Raw genomic sequence first — 26,095 nt, 5'->3', positions numbered from 1 at the left:
TAATTGAGTACACTTTTTTGTACCCCCTATATTCCAAAATAATAGGTCACACGTCTATCTGAGCTGGCCCAAAAATAATAGGCCCCTTTTTTATTTCTAAATTTATCATAATGATACTCGTAATTCGTGAGAGGCGTTACTAAAATGACAAAAATGTTACATATTTACAAAGAACAGAAATGGTGGCAGATTCTTACCTTGCGAGCCCCTGTCCACTCCTGAGGTATGGAGATTGCAGATTTTCCTGCAACACATTTGACAAACTACATATCAGGCAATAGCACACAACCAAGCAATTTGGAGGAATTCAAGACTATAAAAGTACACTGCCTTTCAATCTTTGAAGAATTCATAGAATAATACAATTTCGACAAAGAAGGGATGAATATGAAATCATATTACACTAAAAGATGAAAGATACAAAGTTCAACAAACTAATTGATGGCTACAACTTTACACACATACAACATAAGCCTATCTAACCCCAATTTTGAACCTACATTCGCTATTTAGTTAAGAATACATCACTAACAACAGCACATATATACACATTGAATATTGCCACATCTTTTGGACGGTAATTTTCAGTTTAGGCTGAGATACACCCTAAGATTGTCGGTTTCTCCACCAAGCAACAAAGACATACAACACAAATTCTCTCCCTAACTATTCCTATGTGCAAGGTAAACTTGCAGTATGCCAGAGAACTTCACCGCTCAGGAAGTTGGTGAGCGAAGTTCTTCCAAGAAAACTTTGCAGAATTCGTATCCTATGTTCCTACGGTTCAGTGTGCTTTTCCACTCAACTTTCCCCACCATTTCCGGCGATGCTTCTCCATATCAGCATGCCCAAGCTTGTGCAACACTCCTTTTGTCTCTTTTAACCGACCCTTGTAGTCTTTCTTCCATACTTCGAATCTCGTCTTCAACCTTCGAAGTTCATCAAAGGAATTCATACCTGGAGCATGCTGCACAGACCTGACATCAAACAGCGCTCTTGCATCTTCATCAAAAACTTGTCTTTGCTGCTCAAACTCCTTTGCTAAATGATTGACTGGATTAACACCACGGTCACTGCCCCCATTTGCCTCTCGAGCTTCAGCAATAGGAGCTGAATATTTCGTGGGTGTGCTTTCTCCAGGAGTTCGAGGGCCCATGAATAAGTTATCATCTGAATCATAAGAGCAAGGAGATGGGGAAGCCTCTTGCCTTCCAGGTTGACCGGCAGTATCCTCTGGGGTAAAACTCTTTCTTGCTGCAGCAAGGCTCATCTGCAATAATTTGAAGTTGATAAATAAAAAGGGTTTTGTTCCTAAAAAAAAATTATAACAAAAAAGAATAAAAGGATCCTGGTTTTAGAATTGCTTAGTTTGTTTAAACGTCAGGTTCTGAAATATAAACTTGGACCTCTAATTCTGGTGAAGTACAAATCAACATGATTTTAGTTTATATTTTACACGCTTTTCATTTTGAATACCACGAATTTTTTTGAAATATTCAATGAAACTACCAGATTTAATAGATAAAGTAAGCATTTGTGTTTTCATTCCAAGAAAAAAAAATTACTTTACAAGTATGAATTATACGAATACAAATCAAAGCATTTCTATAATAACATACGGAGTAAAAAACTTACTTGCAATGACGCTATCTGCTTCTGCCACATATCCTCCATTGACCGCATTTTAGCCTCATAATCAGACCATTTCATCTCATATTGCTGTAGCTGTGTTCTTAACGAAGCATTCTCCTCTTCCTTCTGAGCCAAAGTTTCTTCAGCTCTTGCAACCCGTCTTTGAAGCTCCTCCACAACTTTATTGGAAACTTGAACATTTGCAGGTGAGAAATCCTGGTCAGGCAACAACGGTTATATTGTCTTTCCTTCCAATGAACAGGTGTCATTTTGGCCAAAAGTTAAACAAGAAACACAACTCTGTTGACAATATGCAATTTATGTAAAGCCTAAACTGGATTTTTACTACTTCTCATTTACTCCCTCCGATCCTTTTTGTTCTTCCCATTCAGAATCTTTTGGTGAGACAAACAAAAAAAAAAAAGAGCAAAGGTGGGAAGAACAAAAGGATCGGAGGGATTAAATCAATAATGTGACTATTCAGGAAGCAATGGCATTGAAAATAAGAGTATAAAACATCCACAAGAAAATTTCTTATCCAAGGCAATGTAGTTTGGTGTTGTGGTTCTCACCTATGCTGTTGTCACATTTTTCATCTACTATTTCACCCAATGACATACACAAACGACAATTTCAATTCATATTTCCTGTAATGGTGGAAAATTGCATCTTTAACTAATTTGCAATTGTGAATTTCCTTAAAAATATGTTTTCCCTGAGCTAATTTTTCATTGCAAATGTTTTTCATTACACAGACTGAGCTAAGATAAAATGTGTCACTCAAATTGAGAATAATCATTACTTGCATAAAACAACTCATAAGCATAAATAACAGTACCTTCACTTGTCTAATTTTGATGTCTTTCTCTTTCATTTTATTCATATCTTTGATACTGTAATCTTCTAAAGCAAGCATATCATCAAAATGCTTCCGAGCCAACCAACCACGTACCACTGTTAAAAATAATTTTCAAGGGAAAAAAATGAGAATAATATACCATATAGCAATAATTAAGTAATAATCCAAATTCCCCTCAAAAAAAAATAAAAATAAAAATAAAATAAAATAATAATAATAATCCAAATTCCCCACAAAATTAAAAAAGTGATAATTAAAATTGTAGAAGCTTGCTACTTACCAGATTGTAATTGTATGATTGCTTTATGCTGCTCATCCAAAGCCTTTGATGCACTACGCTTATGCTTATGCATGTTCTTATGCTTCTGCAAGTGGGCTCTATGATTCCTTAAAAGAATATCATACTTTTTCCTAGCATTTTCACCACGGATGACTGCACAAGGATATTCAATGAGCAGACATTCAAAATAAAGACACATTGAATGTCAAGGGGCACAATTAAAAAATAAAAGGGAGGGGGGAGGGGGGGGGGGGGGTGGTGGTGGGGTGCATGGATATGAATACTACATGACTGCAATGAGGAAATTCTTGTCTTCAATTCTACAAACTCAGTACGAGCCTTGTATCCACGGTAGCATTTCTGTAATCCAGTCACGGACAACAAAACTCGTTTTCTTGTATCTTCCAATGCTCCAATCTACATTTCACAAAACATAATAGCTTGTTAAATCCATGTCAAAAAACAGAGGAATGGGAAAAGTCAGAAGAAGAATAGATTTAGAAAGGCAACACAATTTCAAAAGCCCCCTTCTTCAACCTCTCTGGGCTCTCTCAGCTTAAGAATGAGAGGGATTGTAGTATACTGTAGCAAACACAAGCCGGAGTTTATCAACTAACACTCAGTGAAGTAGAAGGGTAGCCCCATCTAGATATAGGCTGTTCAGAAACTGCTAATTGAAAGAATAAATATAAAATATGACTTTTACTCTATGTTTAGATAACAATAGTGAAGGGAAAGGGAGGGGAAGGAAAAAGAGGGGAGGGAAAGGGAGGGGAGGGGAGGGAGAAGGTGACCTTCCAAATCTCTCCAACAATGGAGGGATTTGGTTTATTAAAAGGGGAAGGAAAATGGATCCTCCTAATTCCCTCCCCTTCCCTCCTTGCATCAGATATCCAAACAAAGGATGATGCATCCTTTCTTTTCTCTTCTCTTCCTTTCCCTCCATTTCTCCCTATCCAAACATAGTGTTGGTGTTTCAAACTTTCTCAATTAAAATGAAAAAAAAGAATGATTCAATATGAATCTCTACATGATGAAAGCTATTGTTGTCATGATCGCAAAATTCTCTTAGAACACAACATATGCTTTTCACTATCCCACCTTCTCTCTCCCTCCTCCCTTTATTCTCCACTCTCATCTCTTCACTCTAAATTCATGTATTCCACAAGAGCCCTATAACCTACTTTACAAATTCCTATCCCAACTTGGTAATTATTCTGCAAAACACATGGGCACACGAGAAAACTATAGTTTTAGAATTGCTATTCAACCCTTAGTTTTGAAATAAGACGCTTCAATTGCTAGGAACAGATAAACCACACGAAAAGGTGAGAATGCAGAGAAGAAATGTACAGGAGACGTGAACTTATCACGTGAAGCAAAGAAGAGAAAAGTTGTTATCTTCTTATGTATGTTTACCCATTTAAATTACTCCTCTCCACTCTCTAGATCTGCCCACATTTTAGTGACTGCAATGTACCCCACCTTTGCACAAAGAAAAAAGGTATGAAGACGAGCCCAGAGAAAAAAAAAATATTCACAAATATTAGAGTGCAAGAAAATAATAAGGATCCGCCAATTTAACAAATACACTTCTCAATGGCATTACACTATTACACATCCATCAGATATATTCACTTCCAAACCTGGTCAATTTAAAAATGTCCAAAACAAAATACAATGTAATTTTTAGAAAAATGCTACTACCACCATCCCATAACATCTGATCATGCAAGTATGATTAATGGTGGTTCTTACCTGCCCAGTTCGAAAATACAATTTTGTGTAGCCAACTTGGTATAGTTCAGGAAGAATGTTGAATTGCTGCAGAATAGCAACTGATAAACTCAAGGGATCCTGAGATACGCTCTTATCTGATATCAGGAAGCCAAACCTGGACATAACAAGGAATGCATAAGAAACTATTTGAAAATTCACTCATTGATGTCTAATCGAAACTTTAAAGACCTCAATCAGATACCTTTGGGAAAAATCTTCATGAGTTATTCGACTAGGATAACCACACCTAGCGATTCTCACAACTTCCAGAATTCCACAGCATCTTAGCTGTTGCAAGACAAGATCCTTCTCATAAACACCAGGAAGCTGCTTACTGTTTGGTTTTATGCAGCGAATGAAGTGAGGAGTAGTATTTTCCAGCTGTTGCATCAGTTTGTAAAGCTGATTCTGCAAGCAGAGAGTGGGATCTAAGAACTATGGGCAAAAATCCTTTTTTGAAATCAAATATGAAACAGCTATGCTTCTGTTTAAGCAATAGAAATGCTACCAAATACTGTTGAGAAGAAAGGAAAGGTAAATGGACCCTATTGCCATGAACAAAATCAATAGTCCAATCACTTCATCAATAATATATACTTATATAGCACCTCCTGAAAAGCCTATAATTCCAGAAGATCTCAAGGCACTTGCCCTAAAAAAATTCTGTAACGGATACAGACAGACCATTGAACAGTGAAGTCACTATCTTCCACATAGACAATGCCACCATAGAAACAGACAGGAAAAGAAAGACAAGATGTATTTCTAGTCTCATTAAAGATAGGGAGATAAATTAGGAGCAGGATTAAGTGAGCACAGCAGACCTTAAACTTTGTTGCAACACTTTGTTTTTGGGTGTCCAGAGCAGATTGGAAATTGGGGCAATTAGACCTCTGAGATTGATCAACCATGCTGGAAGCAAACTGCTGAATTAGTGCAGAATTGCATGACAGGAGTAGGTGGAGAGAGTCAGAGTGCAAAGGATCCCTGTTCTTTTCCAAAAAGCCACTAGTGTCATAAAGAACCTGAGGAAGCACAGAAGCAAGATAAAATGATTAAGAATCACCATGAAATTGAAAGAATACGAATCTCAGAGTTGATGATAATTCGAGCACCCAGACATTCAACAAGAGTTGAAAAAAAAATGTTCAATCATACTAGTAAAAACTATAATCACCAAAAATTAACAATGCTCATCATCAAATATCTCATTGTGAATAAATTATAGAGAAGGAACAAAAAAATAAGATTGCCACAATAATCAAGATACCACCTCCCACCCAGAAAAATATAAGAAAAGTAGAATGATTTTCAAATTTGAAGCATGGAAAGAATCACATAGAAATTACATGTAGTCAACATCCCATAGGTAATCCAGTCATCAGGCAAGTATAATTTCATACTCAGAAACAACGTCCGCTATAATACAATGACAGGTCATTAAACAAAAAGAAAGAGAAGGGCTTGGCCAGGGATTACAGCCTCGCAAAATCCACCACAGGGATAAAAATTAACAATGTTAACACCATATTTAATTAGTACAACATGCTTTATACTTAATCCACTAGCTGGTAAAGGGGAAAAGCATATCACACAAAAATCATTTTAAATGGTATATATTCACATAAAAGATGAGATTTCCAACAACAAGCCTACCTGTCCTGCATAATGGCGAATATTAAATGACCCATCTCTACCTCCTTTAAAACAAGAATTAGAGTTTAAGTGTTCCTCGAGCTTGTTGGCAAAAGACAGATCTGTAGCCTTGGGAAAATTTGATTCCTCATCCAGCAAAGACAAAATCCCCAGTGGTTTCTGCATGGCATACAGCATCTTAATTGAAGTTCTTTCTCAAAACAAGAAAATTGCCTGGCTATATTATAATTATCCACACTAAACAGCAGTACCTTCTCAAAGAGGTTCAAACACTCTTGGTTGTCCTCAAAGTCAACTTTAGTCCAGTCAATTCCATCAGCTTCATAATCCTAAGGTACCATACCAGCAAGTCAGAAACAGATTAAAATATTTCTGATAAGCATGCGAGATAAAAACATTAAAAAAAAAAAAAAAATTACAAAAGAGTCCAGAATCCAGACGCTAGCCAGTGGCCTATTTAAAATGACATATACAAATCACAAATTAAGTATATAATAATAAAATTCAGTTGTTTATAGCACATTCTCATTAACCCTGAGTCCCCTGATCGAAAAAAATTTCCAGCATTGAAAGCACCCTGTCATTGCCTAAGTACAAGTGTCTATATCAAGCCTTTAATTGGCTTACAGCGTTGAGTTGATAATGTTACAATAGAGAGCGTGCTGAGATCTCACAAAATGAGTGCACACATGAATTCTCCATTTGTCCCGCATAAAGAGGTGAGAAAGCAACCAACATAAAATCTATGAAGAGATTTCTCTTCATTGTCAATTAATTTTGGGATAGAACCTCACTTAGTCTCACAAGCATTTTAGCTGTCCTCTTTCATGGTGCAGCCTAGACCACTGTTAGCAATTTTAATGCGTAAAATTGACAAAGTACATTATTTTCTCATTATCATATTTAAGAAAAGCTGTAGGAGACTCGAATATATACAACAGAAGCTTTTAGTGTTGGGAGGCTCTGCTCTAACTAAGGCAACCTAACCATTTACAAAAGGCCCCCTATTAGAAACAGGTCAGGACCATTTGATGTAAGAAAAGATTTGAGTAGACATGAGGAGGCAGGTACTTTTGAAGTCTCATAAATTCTTTTAGCTCTTGCTTTCACAACATTATAATTCTATCACAAATGGTTTTGTGCCAAAATAGATCAAGGCCTACCTCTTGTTCCAGTTTGAAAAGATGACGGTTGAAATGTTGCTGCAATCGCTCATTCGCATAATTTATGCAGAATTGCTCAAAGCTATTTTTCTGAAAGAAAAATGCAACTATAAGAGAAGAAGAAAGAATCAAATGACATTTGAAACTTAGCGACGCTGCTTTAGAGTGCCAACCTGAAATGACTCAAAACCATAGATATCCAGGATGTTTATGGACCGTCCGGTCCGCATATTGCCCACTTCTAGCGATTTATTTAACTGATCCAAAAGCCAATCAAACAATCTAGCATAGAGAAATTTTGCTAAAGCATCTCTGGTGTCTGTTGCCTGAAAAACCGTGATATTAAACAAGTCACATTGCATGCAAGAGAGTGGGTATGCTGCCCATTTATGAAGTATCCATATAAGACCACATACCTGCTGTAAAGTTAATCTTTTCGCAATATTATCCTTGCCAGCTTGTATTTTACGAGTTGATAAAACCAACATCAAGTCCTGCTCAGTGCAACCCATCAACCTGGCAGCAGCAGTCAAAGCTGCCAAACAATCAACGCCAACAATAGTATTAATTAAACTGTCCACATTTTAAACATTATATAATGGAAGGACAAGAGGGATTTATTATAATCCATGGAAGCAAACTCTGACCTGCTTTTTTAGATAACTTAAAAATTATTATCCCTATTTCTAAAACATCACCGAGTCATGCATCTGAGTTTCAAAGCTTAAAAAAGTAGTCATTATTATTTTTATTTTTTTACCCTGATTCCCTAAATGAACACAAGAAGTAGCTGCTATATGAGAAGCTGGTGAATTTTAACTTATGTAGCTAGTACAGCGATTTGAGGCTGCAGCAAAAATAAATTGTAAAAAGGTATTTAATGTGAATTAAAGAGTCTGATTAAATGACAATGCCAAAAGGTAGTATGTGCAACAGTGATGTTCAATGTTTAATTATATTCCTCAATGCAGTTCCTTGAAAAACTAACAGGTAGAAAATACCACCAAGTATAAATAGGACACTTCAATTAGCAAAGCAAGGAGCAAGCAATACAAAGTTTACTACACTGAATCAGGAACTTATACCTTCACCCGCCATCACTTCTACGTGATTTTCATTGTCTATAACTTGAAACGATATGTTCCCAAGCCATAGAATTGCAGTGAGCACTGCAAACAATCTCTCCTGATCTTCGGTATTGATTCGAACAATATCTAGAGCTTCCTGATGTGAACAAAGAAGAAAATGAAATTAAGATGTTTGGAACAGAATTGACTGCAGTATAAGTTGTACAACAGATATCGTCTAGATATATTACCTGAAGCTTACAGAAGTTTAGTGCATCATCAACATCATCGATCACCAAGCAGTTACTCTGATTAAGATAGTTGTAATCTTTGGCCATTCTCAGGTTCAATCTACCTGCAGCAGCATTCAAGTGATGGTGACAGCAGATTAACAAATAGAACAATGTGGACAACCTTTCCGGCATAGATATTATACAAACAAATACTTTTATTTTCTTTTCTGCACCTTCTTTCTGATAGATCCTAGTGCACAACTACTGTAATAAATATAAACAGATTTCTATCATATTGCTAGGTAGAAAAAATTAACGATGAATAAAATTTAACCTCTTAGATCAGATGGGGCGCCAGCGCAAAGTTGATAAAAGACGTGGTATGATCGTTCTCCTTTAGCCAGCTGAACTACTCTTGACTGCAAATGCAATATCAGAAGTAAGGAAAGGACTACAGATAATACATACAAAGCCCAAACATGCATCAGCTGAGCTATCTTACCTTTTCAAGGAGGACTGTCCACAGGCAAATTTAGCATGAACCACAGGCAACAATGACAAGTCAGTCGATACTTATATAATAAAAAGATTAATTCTGGAATGAAGAATGGAAGAGTAGCTCACAAGTTTGAATGAGGGCACCACATATCTTTCCCATCACACTGAAATGAATTTCAATCAACTTGCCCTGCATCAAGAATAGATATAGTTTATATCACAATAGTGTTGAGTAGCGCAATTATCGGGCATTAATGGAAAGACACTACAGAGTCAAGCAGAGAACAAAGTAATTAAACCGACAATGAGAAGAAAGAATACATACAAATCTGCTAGAGTTGTCATTCCTAGATGTTTTTGCATTCCCAAATGCTTCTAATATACAGCTTGTATGAAGAACTTCACGTTCAATTCCATCTCCACCACCCCCAAGAGTAGCCAAATACTGCATTGCAATCTTTGCTGTTTCAGTTTTCCCAGCACCACTCTCTCCGCTGGAAGGTGAAAATGATACATCTGGTTAATATAAATGGCATACAATGACAATCAAACTATACTTTTCCCATAGCTAAAGTAAAAGGAAAATGTAGATAAACCAAAAATCCTGGATAGATTTAAAGTCTTCAGCTCTGAGAGCACAGAATGTGATAAAGGAACAATAATGTAACAATAAATAAATAGATTATCCATCTTACAAGATTGTAAAATAAAAAGATTTAACTCACCTTATTATAATGGATTGGTTTACACCATCTGCAACAAAAGGAAGCATGATGAATACAAATATGAATGCAACAAAAACCTCTAGCTTACAACACATAGTAAGTGATAGTACAGACCTCTCATCATCTCATCATAAGCTTCATCTGCCATTGCAAACACATGAGGACTGTCAGCAAGCTTCTTCTGTCTATAAGCTGTTATATAGTTGGTCCCGTAAATTTGCACAGGCTTGAATGGATTGATTGCAATCAAAACTGGCCCCGCTTTACTCTGCAGAGCCAAGCCCCCACAGAAAATGTACAATATTTAGTCAAGTTAGGCGAGATCTTTAAGAACACAAAGAAAAAGAAGAAAACCCAGATTTAGGAAGCAAAGGTAAGCACGCACATAGATCAGATCACGTGAATATCTGTACTGCAGGTTGCTAAGAACAGCAGGCTCATTCAAATAGCTAAGTTGTATTAAGTCATCCACACCATCAAGAATATCTGGATTCGCAGGTAGGAGCTCTGTTTTCAACACTTTGATGACCTATAGCATTTTAAATTCATCAGTGTTTGAACTCCAAACTAACACATTTCTCAACAAGCCATATGTCAGGAAAAAAAAAAAAAAAACACTTACATTTCCAGATACAAGCTGTAAACAAGATTCCTCGCCTGAGGTTGACTGTATCCATCCCAATTCCCACTGTCCAGAAGGAAGCCGACACCAAACACGAAGTTTCTGAAACAGAACAAATTGACATTAAATATCTCTACAAAAGAAACAGAAAGAGTGGGGGAGGGAGGGGGGGGGGGGGGGGGGGGGGGGGGGGGGGGGGACAGGCCTCCAAAAGTCCAAAAGATGACCTATGTCACAGTGCTTAATTTGTAACAAAAGGAAAATCTGCATAATATAAGAGGCAGCACAGCGAACTAGCCAAAAATTAAGCAATCCAGCATCTGACAAGTGTGGACCAGGTGTGTCTCTCAAATCCTTAAATGTCTCTTGATGGTTGTTTCTAGAAATTAAAGGCATTTCTTGACAGAACAATATCATCACCTTCAAGACCCAGCTCCTGGTGATGATACCTCAAACACAAATTGTCCCATAAAAGGTCTCTGGATTCTACATTTTCTCATTTTACTTTTACTAAAGCCTGTTCTTACCCCAACAAATTTATAATTTGACAAAGTACACATTAAGAAAAACTCTAAATGTACACGCTGGAACAAAAAAGAACAAGAATATAACAGGGCATTCAGAGAAATAATGAAGCATTAATTGAAAGTTTCGAAATACATCTGAGCAGAAAAGAACAAGAATGTAGGACATTCACAGATCCAATTTGATTTGGAGAGACTGTTGTTGAGAATTGAGATGGCATGTGTCTGCTTCATGAATGGCATGCATTGTATTTACTAAATACGTAATGGGGATGGTTTGCCTTTCAGTGCAAGGGTTGCACGGCTGTATTTGGGTTCTTATTGTTCAGTACCAGCATAAGAAAGGGCAACTTAGAGCAGGACCAAGGAAATAGCACATAGGAGGAGATTGACAATATACTGAATTTGTTTATGGAGTAACTCCGTGTACATCCAGTGCAACACTTATCAAGAAGCAAAATAGGCTATTAGATAAGAATCAATCAATAATCAATATACCAGTCTGTCCAAACTCCAGATTCCACTACAATACAAAGGCAGTAAGCAAGAAGTCTTCCCCAAGCAGAATTTAGTTTAACCAGTAGAAGACAGCAAATAACAGAAATCAAGGAGCAACGCTACATTAGATAACATTACAAAGATATTAAGGGCGGTCAAAAGTTTATTGAGTACATTATAGTAGCACTTTGTAGATAGTATTAAATAGTTAAGATAATCTAGCCATTATGCTTTATCAAAAGCTCATGCAAATATACACTGTAAAAAACCAAAGCTCAAGCACCTCAGTTCCTCGATCAAAAGCAGGTACAGCACATAAAAACAGAGGACAAAAAGGCGAGCTTTTTCAGAATTCTAGAAGACAAAACCCTTCCCCTCAAAAACTAAAAACTTGCAGTTAAAAAAAATAAGCTGATATGGTCAGGCTATGATCCCTAACTAAGTTGATGCATGCAAACTTCAAAGCTCCCGTTCTCGTCTTGATGTTCAATATCCTATACCCCTATGCCCTAGCTAGAAATTACTCCAACAATTAATATTTGATCAAAATTCCAAGTCGGGGCAATTTTCCCACATTTGAGCTGAAACTCCAACCGGAAAAATATTCCGATTCATCCCTTGGGTCATCTTCTAAGAACCTTAGTGAGCAGTAGTCATATGTGACAATAATATGATGAGTTAACACCAATAAATAAACAGTCTACATCACCAACCATAACAAAGATTAAAGTCCCAAAGTTCCAATTCATCACTAATCCCAACAAAAACGAAAGCAATCCCAGAATTCTCTTCACATCCTACTAAACAAACCCCTATCTTTTATAATCAAGTTGTTCAGCAGCCAATGCACTGAAAGTGGCACTTCAATCCAATTCACAAAGTTCTGTAGAAAATCGCGCATCAATCTGCCGTATCATATAAGCTAAGGTTCTAGAATCCCAATACACAAACTTTTCCCCAAATCCCAATTTAAGTAAAAACAATACAATCTTGAGCTTATGATCAGGTCAAACTTCATGAACAGTAATATCATCAATTAAATAAACAAATAACAATCAAAATATAAATGGACCATCCATATAAGAGTAAAACCCCAGTTTCTACATTCTCCAAAAATTATTTTCACATTGCAGTTAAAAAAATACTAGTAAAAAATTAACCCCAAATAAGAAAACTTTGAAATTTCTCAACATTATAAAAAATTCACTATCACTTGATCAATAAGAAGAGTGGACGACAACTAGCTTAGTTAGTTAAAGTCTCGAGATGGTATCCAAGACCGTGGGATCGAATCGAATCAAACTACACCAACATAAATCAATAATAAGAAGAAGAGATTAATCACCTTTTTAATAAAATAATCAACATTATCTTCCCACTCAATCACACCCTTAGAAGTAGACGTGACTCCCTCACCATTACCACCACCATCGCCATTGCCACCTCCGATACCGCCTCGGCTTTCTCTCTCCTCCATCTCCGCCGCTTCATACGGCGACTGATCCGATTTCATCTTCTTCTTACTACTCCCAAAACTATTCCTCTTCCTAATCAAAGGACCCACTTCCTTCATCACCTTTTCTCTCTCCTCCACGTCATCACTCTTCCTCTTCACCTCCTCCCCACCACCACCGCCGCCGCCTCCGCCGCCGCACACGGTGGACATCTTAAACCCCACCGGCAAAGACCGCTGCCTCGACGACGGCAATCGAGCTCGAGACGTCGGACGAGAGGGTAACGCCGGCGGAATATCCTTCGATTGGTCGTCGTCTTTTCGCCGGAGATTCTCCAACATCTCCTCCAATGAGCTCCGCATCATTGTTGGCGATGTTGACAGCATTTTCTCCCAATTTTTCTGGGGATTTTTCACAAAATTGAAGATTCAAAAAGGGTACAAAAAATGGTGAAATTGTGATTAAATCGACCACATTTGAATTTCCCAGATGGGAATTTGATTAATTTTGATGGGTTTTCTTGAATTTTTGTGTTTTTCAGGTGAGATTGGGGGTTTTTGCAGAGTAAAAGAAATTGCTAAAAATGGGAGAAAGTAGGAGAGAGAAAAAAATTGGGAAAATTTGTCAGAAATGAGTAATAAGGAGAAGGAAATTTTGTGTGTAAATTTGAAAAGCTGTTGAATTTTTGTTAATTTGAACGTAATTTTGAAAACCTAATCTTAATATTGAGAGAAAAAGGAAAGAAAAATTGGCACCAGATAATTAACAAAAGAATGCAGAATAACAGTTTTAGTTTTGTGTGATTTATTTGAATTAAAAAGTGGAGATTAGTTTTTGTTTTTTTTTTTGTTTTTGAAAAAAATTCAAATTTTAGCAGAGAACGGACTTATGGCTTGGCTGGCACTACTTCTCTCACTCCTATGTATCTGGCGCGTGTGCTTAAAATGGATTTCTTTTTTATGTTTTTTTTTAGGATAATATTTTGTCCATTTTTTATAGGCATAAATACTCATATACAAAATACAAATACTTTCTTTCAAAAAAAAAAAAATACAAATACTTCATACTTCGTATTACTATTCATCTGTCTCACAAATATTGCACCATGGAGGGAAGGGCTAGTATTGACTTTGGGCACTAATCACTTAGGTTGGTACTGGGTTGGGTTGACCTATAGTACGGCATGATCCAACACGAAACAAATAGCATAGGTATGACATACACAACAGCACAACTATCAACTGCACAAGGATGCTACTTTGCGTATAGGATATGGGTCAAGTATGAGCCACCTTTTTTTCCAATCAAGCACAGTAAAGCCCCATTGTAATGCATGTCAAAATAAATTAAATTTGACTTAAGCACACAAGCACAGCACATTAGCGCATGGGCTTGAGTCGTGTATTGTTTGCCTTGTTGAAAATTCAGGCATGGTGCAATATTAGGTGGATCCATCCTATCTTGGCCTAAGGCATGTGGGCTTTGCACGGCTCGGCTTGGCATGGTCCATGACCATCTTTATCATTCAAATTTTTCACTTTGACATTCTTTCATTAATTGATTATAAACATAGAGATATGATTTCATGTTAAAGTAATGTCAATATATAAATCATAATATCAACATGATATCTAAACCTTATTCAAAGTTGTAGCATGTTGAAGTTATATTTTTAGACCTCCACATTTATAACTCTTAAATTGGTTTAGTTAATTCTTAAACTTACTTAAGACTTGTGAGCTGATGAAACACTATGTAAAAAAAAATTGAATCAGGAGATGAATTAATCACTTTGGACCAAAATGAAAGTGTGGCGAAATTCAAATTATTAAATTAGACCCAATATCTAATAATAATAGAATTTTGTTTTAGATCGGATTGGAATTGAGACAAATTCAAATCCAAATCAAAACCAAAAATCAACATTATTTTTTTTTATATATGTTTTGGGTCTGTTAAATTACTATAGTCATATAGAGGTGGCAATCGAATTGTTTGAATTAGGTCAATTCGAGTTGGATAATGTTTGTATAAGACACTCATTTAGTCATTTGCTCCTTTTTATCTTCCTTGTTAGTTGTTAACGTTCGTTAACCAAATTCTTATAAGTAAAAGAGATCCAGATAAAAACTATTTTGAAACTTGGTTTAATGCCAAAAAAAAAAATCCAATTCCATAAGATGATATAAACTAGCTTTGCCCCTTATTTTTCCCTAACATGTAGAGTACTACTCACTATAACCAATCTGGTTTCTTTTAATTTGTTCTACGGAGTATTATTCGAAACCAATTATAATTACACACATTTTTAGGATAACAAGGACATCTAAAATTTGCTTCCGACACATTCCACCATCCTACAAGCTTTTATTATACCTTTTACCCTAACAAGAAAGGCATAATCTTCATCCAGTGATACAAAGATTAGAATCATGACCATCTATATGACTTGAAAGTTGAGTCTACATGGTACATATTATTACCACGTTGCTAATTATTGGCACCAAAAATTTGACATGTCCATTCATGCATATATTGTTTTAGGTAGTTAGATTTTAGGGTTGACAACAACCCTCATGGGATAAGAAAATATTATCTAAGGGCATGTTCTCTTACGTTGAAATTCAGTTCAGTTCAGTTCAGTTCAACTCCTAATTTCCTTCTCTTATAAAATATTCATTTCAGGTCAGTTCAGTTCAGTTCAACTGAGTTCAGTTCAGTTTAGTTCGGTTCGGTTCAGCTGTGTTCAGTTCAGTTCAGTTCAGCTGAGTTCAGTTCAGTTTAGTTCAGCTGAGTTCAGTCAATGAGAACAGGCCCTACTATTTGCACATATGATACGTAGTATATTGGATATTAACCAACCAACAATATGCATGGGGGTGTATAAAGATAAAAAGTGAATCGATATTAAGGTGGAAGGTTGTAAGCACAATGACGAGATATATATTAACTGTAGTTAAGATCGATAGACAAAGCTAAGAGAGAAATAACCACAAACTATATATAGCTAAATAATGTTATTCTTTTTATGACTTAGAGTGCACATAATTGCTCCATTGAGGATTTGAACGGTTGTTAACAAAAGTGATATCCCCTTATTAGCATTCGGATTAGGGGTGAGCAAACCGGGTACCCGGTCAAAATTTTAGGACCCGGACTTGGAATTGGTTGGAACCGGGTCCTAAAATTCGGAACTGGAATTGGAATTGGTTTAACCGGGTCCTAAAATTTAAAAATTAGAACCACCGGGTACCGGTTTCGGTTCCGGGTACCCACTTATGTATGTAATTTTTAAAATATAATACAAATTATAATTCTTATTTTAGTTAGTATCATTATTAGTGTTTAATACTTATATTTATATATGCATTAAGCTATTTGTATTCATGTTAGGTATTAATAATACTTTTTTATTTTACAAATTAGATACATTTAACATATTTTTATTATCTAAAATTTATTTAGTTTAGGATATATTGGGTAACCGGGTAATTGGAATTGGAATTGGTTATAACCGGGTCCTTAATTTATTACCCGGAATTGGAACCACCGGGTCCCATCTCCGTTCCGGACCCGCCGGTTCCTAACCAGTTCTGGTTTCAATTCCGGGTACCCGAAATTTTTGCTCACCCCTAATTCGGATTAATTACTTGTTTTTCCCTTTTTTCATATGGAGTAAGAATTTTCAATCCTAAAGATATACTCGGTAATCCTCTTAATTAATTAATTTTATACTCTACTACTACGAATTGAGGTCGATTAAAATAAGTATGTGACCTCTCATCACTAGTATTAATTAGAGAGGTAGGAGTAATAATTAACATCCATCTTCACAAGTTAAGTCACATTTTTATTTTAACGAAAAGTTGAATTATAATCTATGTTACTAATGTATACGTAATGTGCATAAAGAAGCATGAAATCTGAGCAGAGATGATCACAAATCACATGGGTGACTGGTAGTATGGACCGAACCCAATGATTATCCGTAGCACCATATGAGGGAGCCCCTACGCCTTTATAATACTAGTATAGTGATAGATGCTACAACACTACTTTTAAAAACCAAGACAAGGGAATGTTATTGTTTAGGGAGTTCTCTTTAAGGAAAGGCCACATGAATTTATCAGCCTTCTTGTCCCCTTGTCCCTCCTCTCTCTACGGTTTTCTTATTACCAAATACTCCATTCTAATAAGATTGGTTAGGTCATGAAAATACTATGCATATAGAAACTGAAATATGGTATTGAGTCGAGCCGGTCCAAGCACGACACAATACAGGTATGATGTAATAAGCACGACACAACATGTTATCGTCACCTTTATTGGAAGAAGTACAACAAGGGACAACATTAAAGTCAATAAAATTTACGACATGACTCTTCACGGTAGCACATGGGCAAGGCCTGGGTTTGCATAGGCTGACCTTTTGTAAATATCGGAACATCTCGGTACAACACATAGCTCATGGCCTAGCAAATACTATACCTATCGTTCTAACTCCAAAACATGTGGACTTAGCACGAGACACGACCTACAGGCTACAACAAACCATCTTTATGAAATAAGGGTTTTTTTTTTTTAGTAAAATAGACAAAATACTTATGATTATTTTTTGTAGACATTATATATGGTAATAATTAGGTTAGGCTTATTATTATAACTTGAAATAATAATACTTTACTAGTTGGTGATCTTGATTTAGCTTTAGCCAATTTGAACTCACTTATTAAACTCGATTTAAACTTGAATAATCAAGTCTGACAAGAAATTTTGTTGTTCAACAAGTCAAGCAAGCTCGAATTTGAGTTAGGCCATTCACTTCACCTCAATTTTGGTGAACTTTAATTTTTTTTAATGTTTTTTTTTTTTGAAACAAGGTGAACTTTAATTATTTTTAATGAACTGAAATTATATTTGCTAAATTTATATTATTTTTACTAAAATAAGATTTTACTCAACTAGAATCAATTTTACTAAACTGAAATTATTTTTACGTATTAATTGTCCAATATATTTATTGTTTAAAGTTACTGATTTTTACTGAACTGAAATTATGTTTATCATTTTCTAATAGTGAAGAAAACAAGACCTTAATTAGTGTGATTTGAGATTCAAGGTCGAATTGAATTGTTTTTCACATGCATTTGTAACAAATTAAGTATGAGTGCCCTTAATTCAAGTCAAGATTTGTTGAATTTTACTTAATGACGATTACTGCACCTAAAAACATAAAATTAAGATAATACAAATAAAAAAAAAATTGGATAAAGTATAATTTGATGTATGCCTCAAAATATGAACTAGTGTCTTATATAGATCCCAATAGTGGTCCATCATATTCACCAACAAAATCGTTAAACCATGCATAACTCTTCAATCTCTCCTTTTCAATTTTTACATAATTATGAATTAATAAATAAAACTATATACGAAGTATATAATAATGTCATCTTAAAATATTATTTGTGAGTACTTCTGTTTTAAGCCTCATAAAAATTGAATGGTTATATGCACTTAGTGGTGCTCACTAATCTAGAGAGGTGTCCAATTATACGTCCCCATGTTGAAGCCGAATGAATTGAAACACTATCATCTTTTTTTCTATGCCATTAATATAATTTAAAATTAAAATTAAATAAATTAAAGTACAAGTAGATTATGATAGATTGATAGTGAAGCTATTGAGCGGCACTGATTTGGTCTTACTCTTAATCTATAACTTCATCTGACGGCTATAATTATATAGGATTCTTCATCTTAATTTGGTCCCATGCAAATCTATGTTTTTGCTAATTCATTACTCTTTTGAGTAGTTTTATTCATTAAATTAATATATAAATCTATGATGGGTCACATCTTATTTTTTAATCAAGATTTAAGTTAAGCTAAGGCTACACCTAGTTTAAAATCGTTCTTAATTATACCTTGAGCCTCAAATTACGATGATATATATATGTGCTATGTCTTTCACGCATCTAGCTAGTTAGGCTGTTAATGAACCAACTCAACCAAAAGTTTAAGCTGATGGTTGAGGTCCAATAATATATTTTATACTCTATCATAGGCTTTTTTATATGAAGTATTTATTTGTGCTCTTTATATTTTATGTTACTACGTAGTAACGATCAATGCTACCTTGACAATTACCTATTTGCATTGTATTCAAGAAATGATATGTAGTTTGTTCTACTCGTAGATAGAAACTATCGGTGAAAACTAAATGCTACTCTGATGAGTTGGTAATTTCTTCCGATCCCAAACATGATCTAGTCTAAACCATCTAATGTCCTTTCTTGATAAATCATATACTTCCTCCGCCTACAATTATGTGCAACAAAGGAATATTTTATATCTCACAAATAATACCCCTTCATTGCACATAATTGTGGGCAGAGGGAGTACTTCGTATCATGCAAAGAAGTTGATAATTAAGGATATAGTATTATTATTGTTATTTTGAAATCGGATATAATCATATAACGGATAGTTATGGAGCCTAATTAATTGTCATGACATTTTTTTTTTTTTCAAACATTACTAGCATGTCTTCAACTAAAACGAAAGTTGGTGATGACTGATGAATAATGACTATTTAACACCCAAATAAAGCCAACCAACATCGTTATAAAACTTCCCCATAAGCGGGGTGCATGGCCCCTCGTACGGTAGTTGAGGCAGAAAATTAAAACCAATCAATTAGCACTAAGCTGAGCTCTAATAAAAAAGGGCTAAAATAGTGAACTAATTAACAACATTATTTAATTATATAAATGAATTAATCAATGAAATGCATATAAGTCAACTTAAAGTTGCCATAAAGCCCACCTAAAATTACCAAAACCCTTTTACTTGTCTTTTTCCTATTCAAATCTGCTTTTTTATCTATTGCTGATTGCTAGTTAGTGAAGTTTGTTGCTAGTTTGATTAGAATGCTAGGGACACTCAATGAGTATCAACTTAATTATCCACATCAATTCATCAATTAATTAGTTGTATACCAATTGCGACATTTTATCATATCTTATTTTAAATAATTACTTTGTACTACCTCCGTCCCCGAAAGAACGGCCCATTTGACTTAATTTTAGTCCCAAAAAAAATGACTCATTTGCATTAAACACACCCACCAATTTACAATAATATTTGTGCAAAATTAGCTTCCCTATATAAAAGTTTGATTTTCCATGTAACTTTACTTTCTCTCTCTATTTTTTTACAAACCTCATGTATATTTATATTTTCAATATACTTTTACTTCTTTTTATTTAACTTTCTTAATACCCGCGTAATCAACCCGAATGGGTCGTTCTTTTGGGAACGAAGGGAGTATTAGAACTTATTTAGTTCTAAATTGAAATTTGACATCCTTTATTAATCTACGAAGTATATTAGAACTTTCTAATTTCACTTAAAAAAATGGTATTTGTACTTAATTTCTTGGAATAAGTGAGAATTAATTGAAAAAACAAAGTCTAATACAAAGTATTTATTAAAAATAAAATAATATAATGTTTAAAAGTAATTCAATGTATTTTGTAGGTTATTTTGTGAAATTAGCTAATAAGTTTGACCTTAGTCTAAACTCGTTCTTACTGGTTTTAAACGTGCCTGAACTTATTAGCTGACTTAAATGAACTTGTTTTTCTTGAATCAAGTGAAACATAGCCAGGAAAAAGATAGTTTAAATATTGCTTCAAAAATTTTGATTACCAGTTAAGGTTGTGTTTCAAAAAAAAAAAAAAAAGAAAAAAGAAAAAAGAAAAAACTAGTTAAGGTTGCATTACACCACTTAACATAATATCTAGTCTTTCCTATTTTAATATTTCAAAAAAAAAATGAGATTAAAGGTATCAAATTGGGAGATTAAAGACTAATTAAACATTCCTATAATAATAATAATATTACTAGTTGTGAATGCTTATGATAATAATCAATCATGGTACCCACGTAGGCTCACTTGAACTTGTTAGATAGATCTAGCAAATGGTAGAGTATAGATGCGTGCAATAGACATGCATATAGTACTAAAATTTGCAGTAAAATCAAGCTTTATTCCGTTAGGAAAAAGTAAGACAAACCATGAGCATTTGACCCCTCTAAATTTTGTCTATCCTAAAATGTACTTCTCCTTTTGGAAAGATTTCTACGTGCGTATCCATGATGGAATGTTTTACGCCAAAGTTTTTTTTGCCTGGATCTTATTTGTTGTTGGATACTTGGATGCGCATGATTGATTTCATTCATATGGTTCACCAATCGATTTAGTTAATCACTCATTCTCTGAAGGTCATGTTCCGTGATCACATATCGTGATTTGGGTATTTGAAAATAATTGTCACGTATCCTAAGAGGAAAATAAACTTTGATGAGATAATTTGAAATTGGTTAGAAAGGGACCGAGATGGAAATATATATACGCACACTATCCTTTATAGGGTAGTTAGTTAAAAGTATGATAAACCTTTAATTATAAAAGGTTAGGATAACATCACTATATTTATATATTGCGAATGTAAAGACATTGGAATATTTCATTAATAAAATTCAACATAGACCTTGTAGACATGAACGTCAATCAAACTAATACGAAATGACTAGACACATACAACACAATTTTGTCATCAACCCGACTAGCACAAGAGACATGCCAATGCAATGGGTTATGGGCAATGTATTAATGTATGGACTAATGGCTATCAATCTCAAAATTTGGCAAGAGCCTAACATGGGCATGACCAAATGCTTGCTAGTTGCTACTTTATAATTCATCAACGGGTTTCATTGGCATAGCGCAACTTGTCACAACACAATATATAGGTGAAGTCGCACAAGAACACCATTTAAGAAAGATTGACACAAGTTTGACAGAATGATCTTAAGATCTTCTATTGGCCAATACTTCCAAGCATTACCCACTTGAGAACGAAGCATGTTGACTTGACACGTTAGCAAGAGTAACCCAACCGTGCTAGGTATTCATTAGTTTGCGTTAATTTTGCACCTACGTTGTAAGTATTATGTTATTTCTCTTTTCCAGTTTTTTTTTTTTAGTTTGCCCCACCTGGTTCACTAGAAGCTTAGCTCCGATTGCATTCGGATCCGACTCGAGTTACACACCTAGCTTATGGTGGGTGAGTCTCCCAACAAGAGTTTCTGCATACGGTGAGGCTCAAACTCGAGACCTCTCTTAAGTGACATCAAACTGCTTTCCTCTTGAGCCAATTCTTGTTGGTTTATATCATATGATTCATATCACACAAAAATGTTTTTGAGGTATGAACTTTTGTTGAAGTATTTCGACTCGGTTTGAAGTCAATTCAAGTTAGATCCTTGAGAAATAAATGGACCTAAAATTGAGAATTATGAATAAGCCCAGATTAACAAGAAACCAAAATAAAGCCCATATTCAAATTACTACCCGCCCAATACCCGCCTTACAAACATAATCAAAAACCCTCTTGTATAATCTTCGATTTCTTCATTTTTAGGGTTTTGCCTTCCTTCGATTTTCTCCCCAATTTCTCAAAGCAGACAACAATGGCGAAGAACAGAAACAAAAAGAAAAATTCCGATAAAGCTCCTATGGATACCTCCGAGATCACCGTCACCGACTTACCCCAAGGTTCATCGTTTTTTTTTTTTGATGAATTTCAGCTTACTTTTATAATACTCTGTAATTTATTTGGATTTGTAAATCATTAATTAATCATTTACTTTGTTTTTTAATTTTTGGCAGCAATGGATACTTCGGAATCAGCAGCCAATTCTCTTACCAGGTTCAATTTTTATTTTTTATATGTCAGATTGTTGAAAATTTCTGCTTACATAATCACTATTTCATGTGAACTACAGAGTATTAAGTTGAAATATTGAATCAGAGTAGTAGAAATTGACACTTTCAAGTGAAAAAAGCCTGTAACTTGTATTGGTAGCAATGAATTTTAGGTTTGATTGAAGTATCGTTGATTAATTGAATTTTCCGCGGATGGACTAATTTTAAATTTAGGAATTAGCACTATTTAACCAACGTCCCTTGTGAATTGTGAAAGTTGTGTGATTTTGAAGCTCACTTCTCTGCTGTTAGTGGGGTTGTCTTGGGCAATTTGATCATAGCTACTGCTATTTTGGGATTAAGAGAAGGTGTTAAATGTTAATATCTGTCCGATATCCCATAATAGCATACATGACTATTTAATTTAGGTTAGAAGTAGTAGTCAATATCATATATATGGGAAATACTTGCTAAAAGGACTTTCTAGGTCCAAATGGCTGCCGTTTCATTTTGTCATTCATCGTTAGAATATGGCGATAAACCAAGGAAAAGGGGGTATAATATTTTAAAAAGTGGGTGAGAGGAGTTAATGGGGGTTTGTATTTCCCGGTGGATCATTTGAGGATAATTAATGAATAATGATAAAAAATGGTGGGTGGAGTTAGTGTGTGTAAGTAGGAATGTAGGATCCATTAGGTGCAATATTTGGGGTTTGGATGGAGAAAATTTATGGACTTTAATGATAAAGGTTCTAAATAGGAATAGCATTTTGAAATACTGAAAGGAAAGCAGGAACAATGTACGTAATGAAAGAATTTTGTATTGTGCATTGGCATGCATATGGCTATTGGATATTTGGATTTGGATACATATTGAAGCTAGTTATCCCATATTATGAGGTGAGGTTTAGAGATAAATATGATTGATGTGCGGATTTTTATATCTGTATGAGGCACTTTTGTTACGAGTGATCACTCTCAATCAATCAATCAAGCCCTAATCCCATAAGTGGGGTTGGCTAAATAAACCAAAAGTGATTATGAGTGATCACTTTGATGTTTGATAAACTTGAATATATGTACTCCAATTTCATTTGTTTGGTCGCTTTGATAGAACCTAATCATTTTGAGACCTATTTTCTTCTTACAATTTAAAGATTTGAAATAACACTTCAAGAATCCCCCTGTTATTTTAAGATCAATTTCCCTGTACTCTTCTTGGCACTTGTCATCAGACTCCGCCTCTATGGTAGAAGAGCAGTGATCTTTCTTAATTTATTTATTTATTTATTTATTTTTTTCAAAAATCCCAAAGCACATCATAATGTTGACTAGGAAAACAATTAAGTGCTTGATGTGGAGGTATTTAAAAAAATGAATATAGTATGCTTAGAGGTTCTTCATGTACTTAGTACTCCATATATTGAACAAGCTAGGCTAAGGAGTGGAAATTTTGTGTTTCTGTTTTTAGATCATCAAGCTATAAGCTTAGACTTGTTATTTTTCTTATTTGATTTAAACTGATTTATTTTGTTTGATTCCTTTAATAATTGCATGATAATAAATGTGACATGTTTATTAATTTTCCAATAAAGTGAGATGCTTTAGAAATTCAAGTAGTGTCTTTAGGATTTGCAACTAATACCTAGGATTTCTGAACTAAATCGCTTGACTTCAAGCATGAAGTAATTTATTTACTTTTCAATCAGGTGCATCTTTAGAAATTGCATGATTGAATGTCTGCTGGTACCTCCGTTCTTTTAATATTGCACCATGGGGGAGGATTACGTTTCCTAAAGAGCATTTTAAACCTTAAATATAATTAATTATGTACGTTAATAATTATACAAAGTTGATATTGTGAAACTGTATATTGAGAATTGAGATTAAGTTAACAAGACTTTACATGACCACATTTTCCCTTGCGTATAAATCACAATATTTGGTTAAAGAGGAGTGTGTGAATAATATTGAAAGTACAAACATTGCATTGTTACAAAAACGTAAGAAGTAGATAATATTTTAGGATAGTATCTTATGCATTCATCATTATGACTTTTTCTTTTTTCTTCGAATAAAAGATCAAAAAGTTACTATATACTATCCCTTGGAACTTAGGAATGCTCCTACAACAGGGGAACTAGAGAAGTAGGCTTACCACCCCAATTTTTGTATATGACTTTAGATGCTTTTTGTATAATTATATATTACTATTGAGCTGTATCTATAGGAATGGCTTATTTGCTTGACATAGTTGCTTTGGATGAACAAAAAGTAGTATCTTTTGGAATTGCTTAACTTTGTGTAAAGTTGATAATATAGGAATTGCTTTGTATAAAGTTGATAACTACCAAATGCATCCTATATCACTATTATCATACCGCATACTCTTTAGACTCTTGTAGGATAAAGTAAGATAAATTAAGACAGTTCAAAATGGACTGAAAATGGAGGTAAGATATTATATTTAGGCACCAAAAAAAAAAAATATTATTTTTTTGATACATGTATTTGTGTGGCTAGCATCTTGTCTTTCAGTATTTTGATATCACTGCTAGGACCTAAGTTTAATATCTTTTGATCCTTGTTGTCCCTATCACAGGAAGGTAAAGAAGGGGGTACAGATGAAGAGGTCAAAGAATCTAAGAAAGAAAAAAGCTATTGCAAAAGCGATTGCTAAGGATGAGAAGCACTCAGAAAAGGCTACAAAGCTTGAAACAAAGAGAGTGAGAGTTCATTCTGCGAAGTCCTTGTATGAATGATTTGCTAGATACACATTAGTGTGATCTCGAAATATCCATGCCATCTCGATATGCCATTTGCTCTGGCCAAATTTCAGAAGCATCAATCTTGGGCAGAGTCAGCTCTACTTGAGTTTTGCTGGGCCCTTTGGTCCGATTTAATGTATAGATTGGTTATAGCATGAGTTTATTACAAAGATTGCATCTTTGTTTAGGGTAGGTTGGAGTATATTTTGCCAGGGTAATGTATGCAATTTTGATTATATGATCAAGCTCTCTCTCTCACACACACACAGCATGGCGGTGTTTACTTCTCAGTCTAACGTTTGATTACCAGTAGAGATAATCTAGTTACTTGCATGTTCATATTTAATTTGGATAGTTGGACCTACAAAGCTCTTTGGAGGTTATCAGTCGCCTGCTAATTAGAACTGATAAATGGCTTGAGTCTGTATCTTGAATCTATATTAAATCTCAACCATTTCTTAATAAGAAGCATGATGTGTTTAGTGCATCGGAGACGGAGTCCACTAGTTGAGGACGGAGTGGTGAAGTGAAATTAAAACTATCTTGCATTTAGTCATGTAGCC

General features: G+C 34.7%; 1 protein-coding gene and 1 long non-coding RNA gene across 2 annotated transcripts; one reads left to right on the top strand and one right to left on the bottom strand.

Moving 5' to 3' along the window:
- Positions 1–328: 328 nt before the first annotated feature.
- Positions 329–13,704, bottom strand: LOC145606309 (myosin-2-like). Its single transcript, XM_081662330.1, has 24 exons — positions 12,882–13,704; positions 10,515–10,616; positions 10,278–10,421; positions 10,007–10,160; positions 9,893–9,920; positions 9,493–9,661; positions 9,294–9,357; positions 9,172–9,185; positions 9,004–9,088; positions 8,688–8,791; positions 8,455–8,593; positions 7,786–7,904; positions 7,543–7,695; positions 7,370–7,459; positions 6,458–6,535; positions 6,207–6,365; positions 5,375–5,575; positions 4,753–4,958; positions 4,530–4,665; positions 3,059–3,188; positions 2,772–2,924; positions 2,471–2,586; positions 1,636–1,848; positions 329–1,270 (listed from the first exon to the last, which is right to left on the bottom strand). Exons 1-24 carry the CDS (start codon positions 13,374–13,376, stop codon positions 785–787), a joined length of 3,738 nt encoding a protein of 1,245 aa, XP_081518456.1. The 5' UTR covers positions 13,377–13,704; the 3' UTR covers positions 329–784.
- An 8,753-nt stretch (positions 13,705–22,457) lies between these two features.
- On the top strand, positions 22,458–25,773 carry LOC145605486 (uncharacterized). Its single transcript, XR_014105086.1, has 3 exons — positions 22,458–22,615; positions 22,730–22,769; positions 25,367–25,773. It is a non-coding gene; the product is annotated as an uncharacterized LOC145605486 (long non-coding RNA).
- Positions 25,774–26,095: the final 322 nt, after the last annotated feature.

The sequence above is a fragment of the Chenopodium album genome, chromosome 22 (genome assembly GCF_948465745.1).
Source record: "Chenopodium album chromosome 22, dcCheAlbu1.1, whole genome shotgun sequence".
NCBI lineage: Eukaryota > Viridiplantae > Streptophyta > Magnoliopsida > Caryophyllales > Amaranthaceae > Chenopodium > Chenopodium album.
This window is presented reverse-complemented; position numbering and strand designations above follow the sequence as displayed.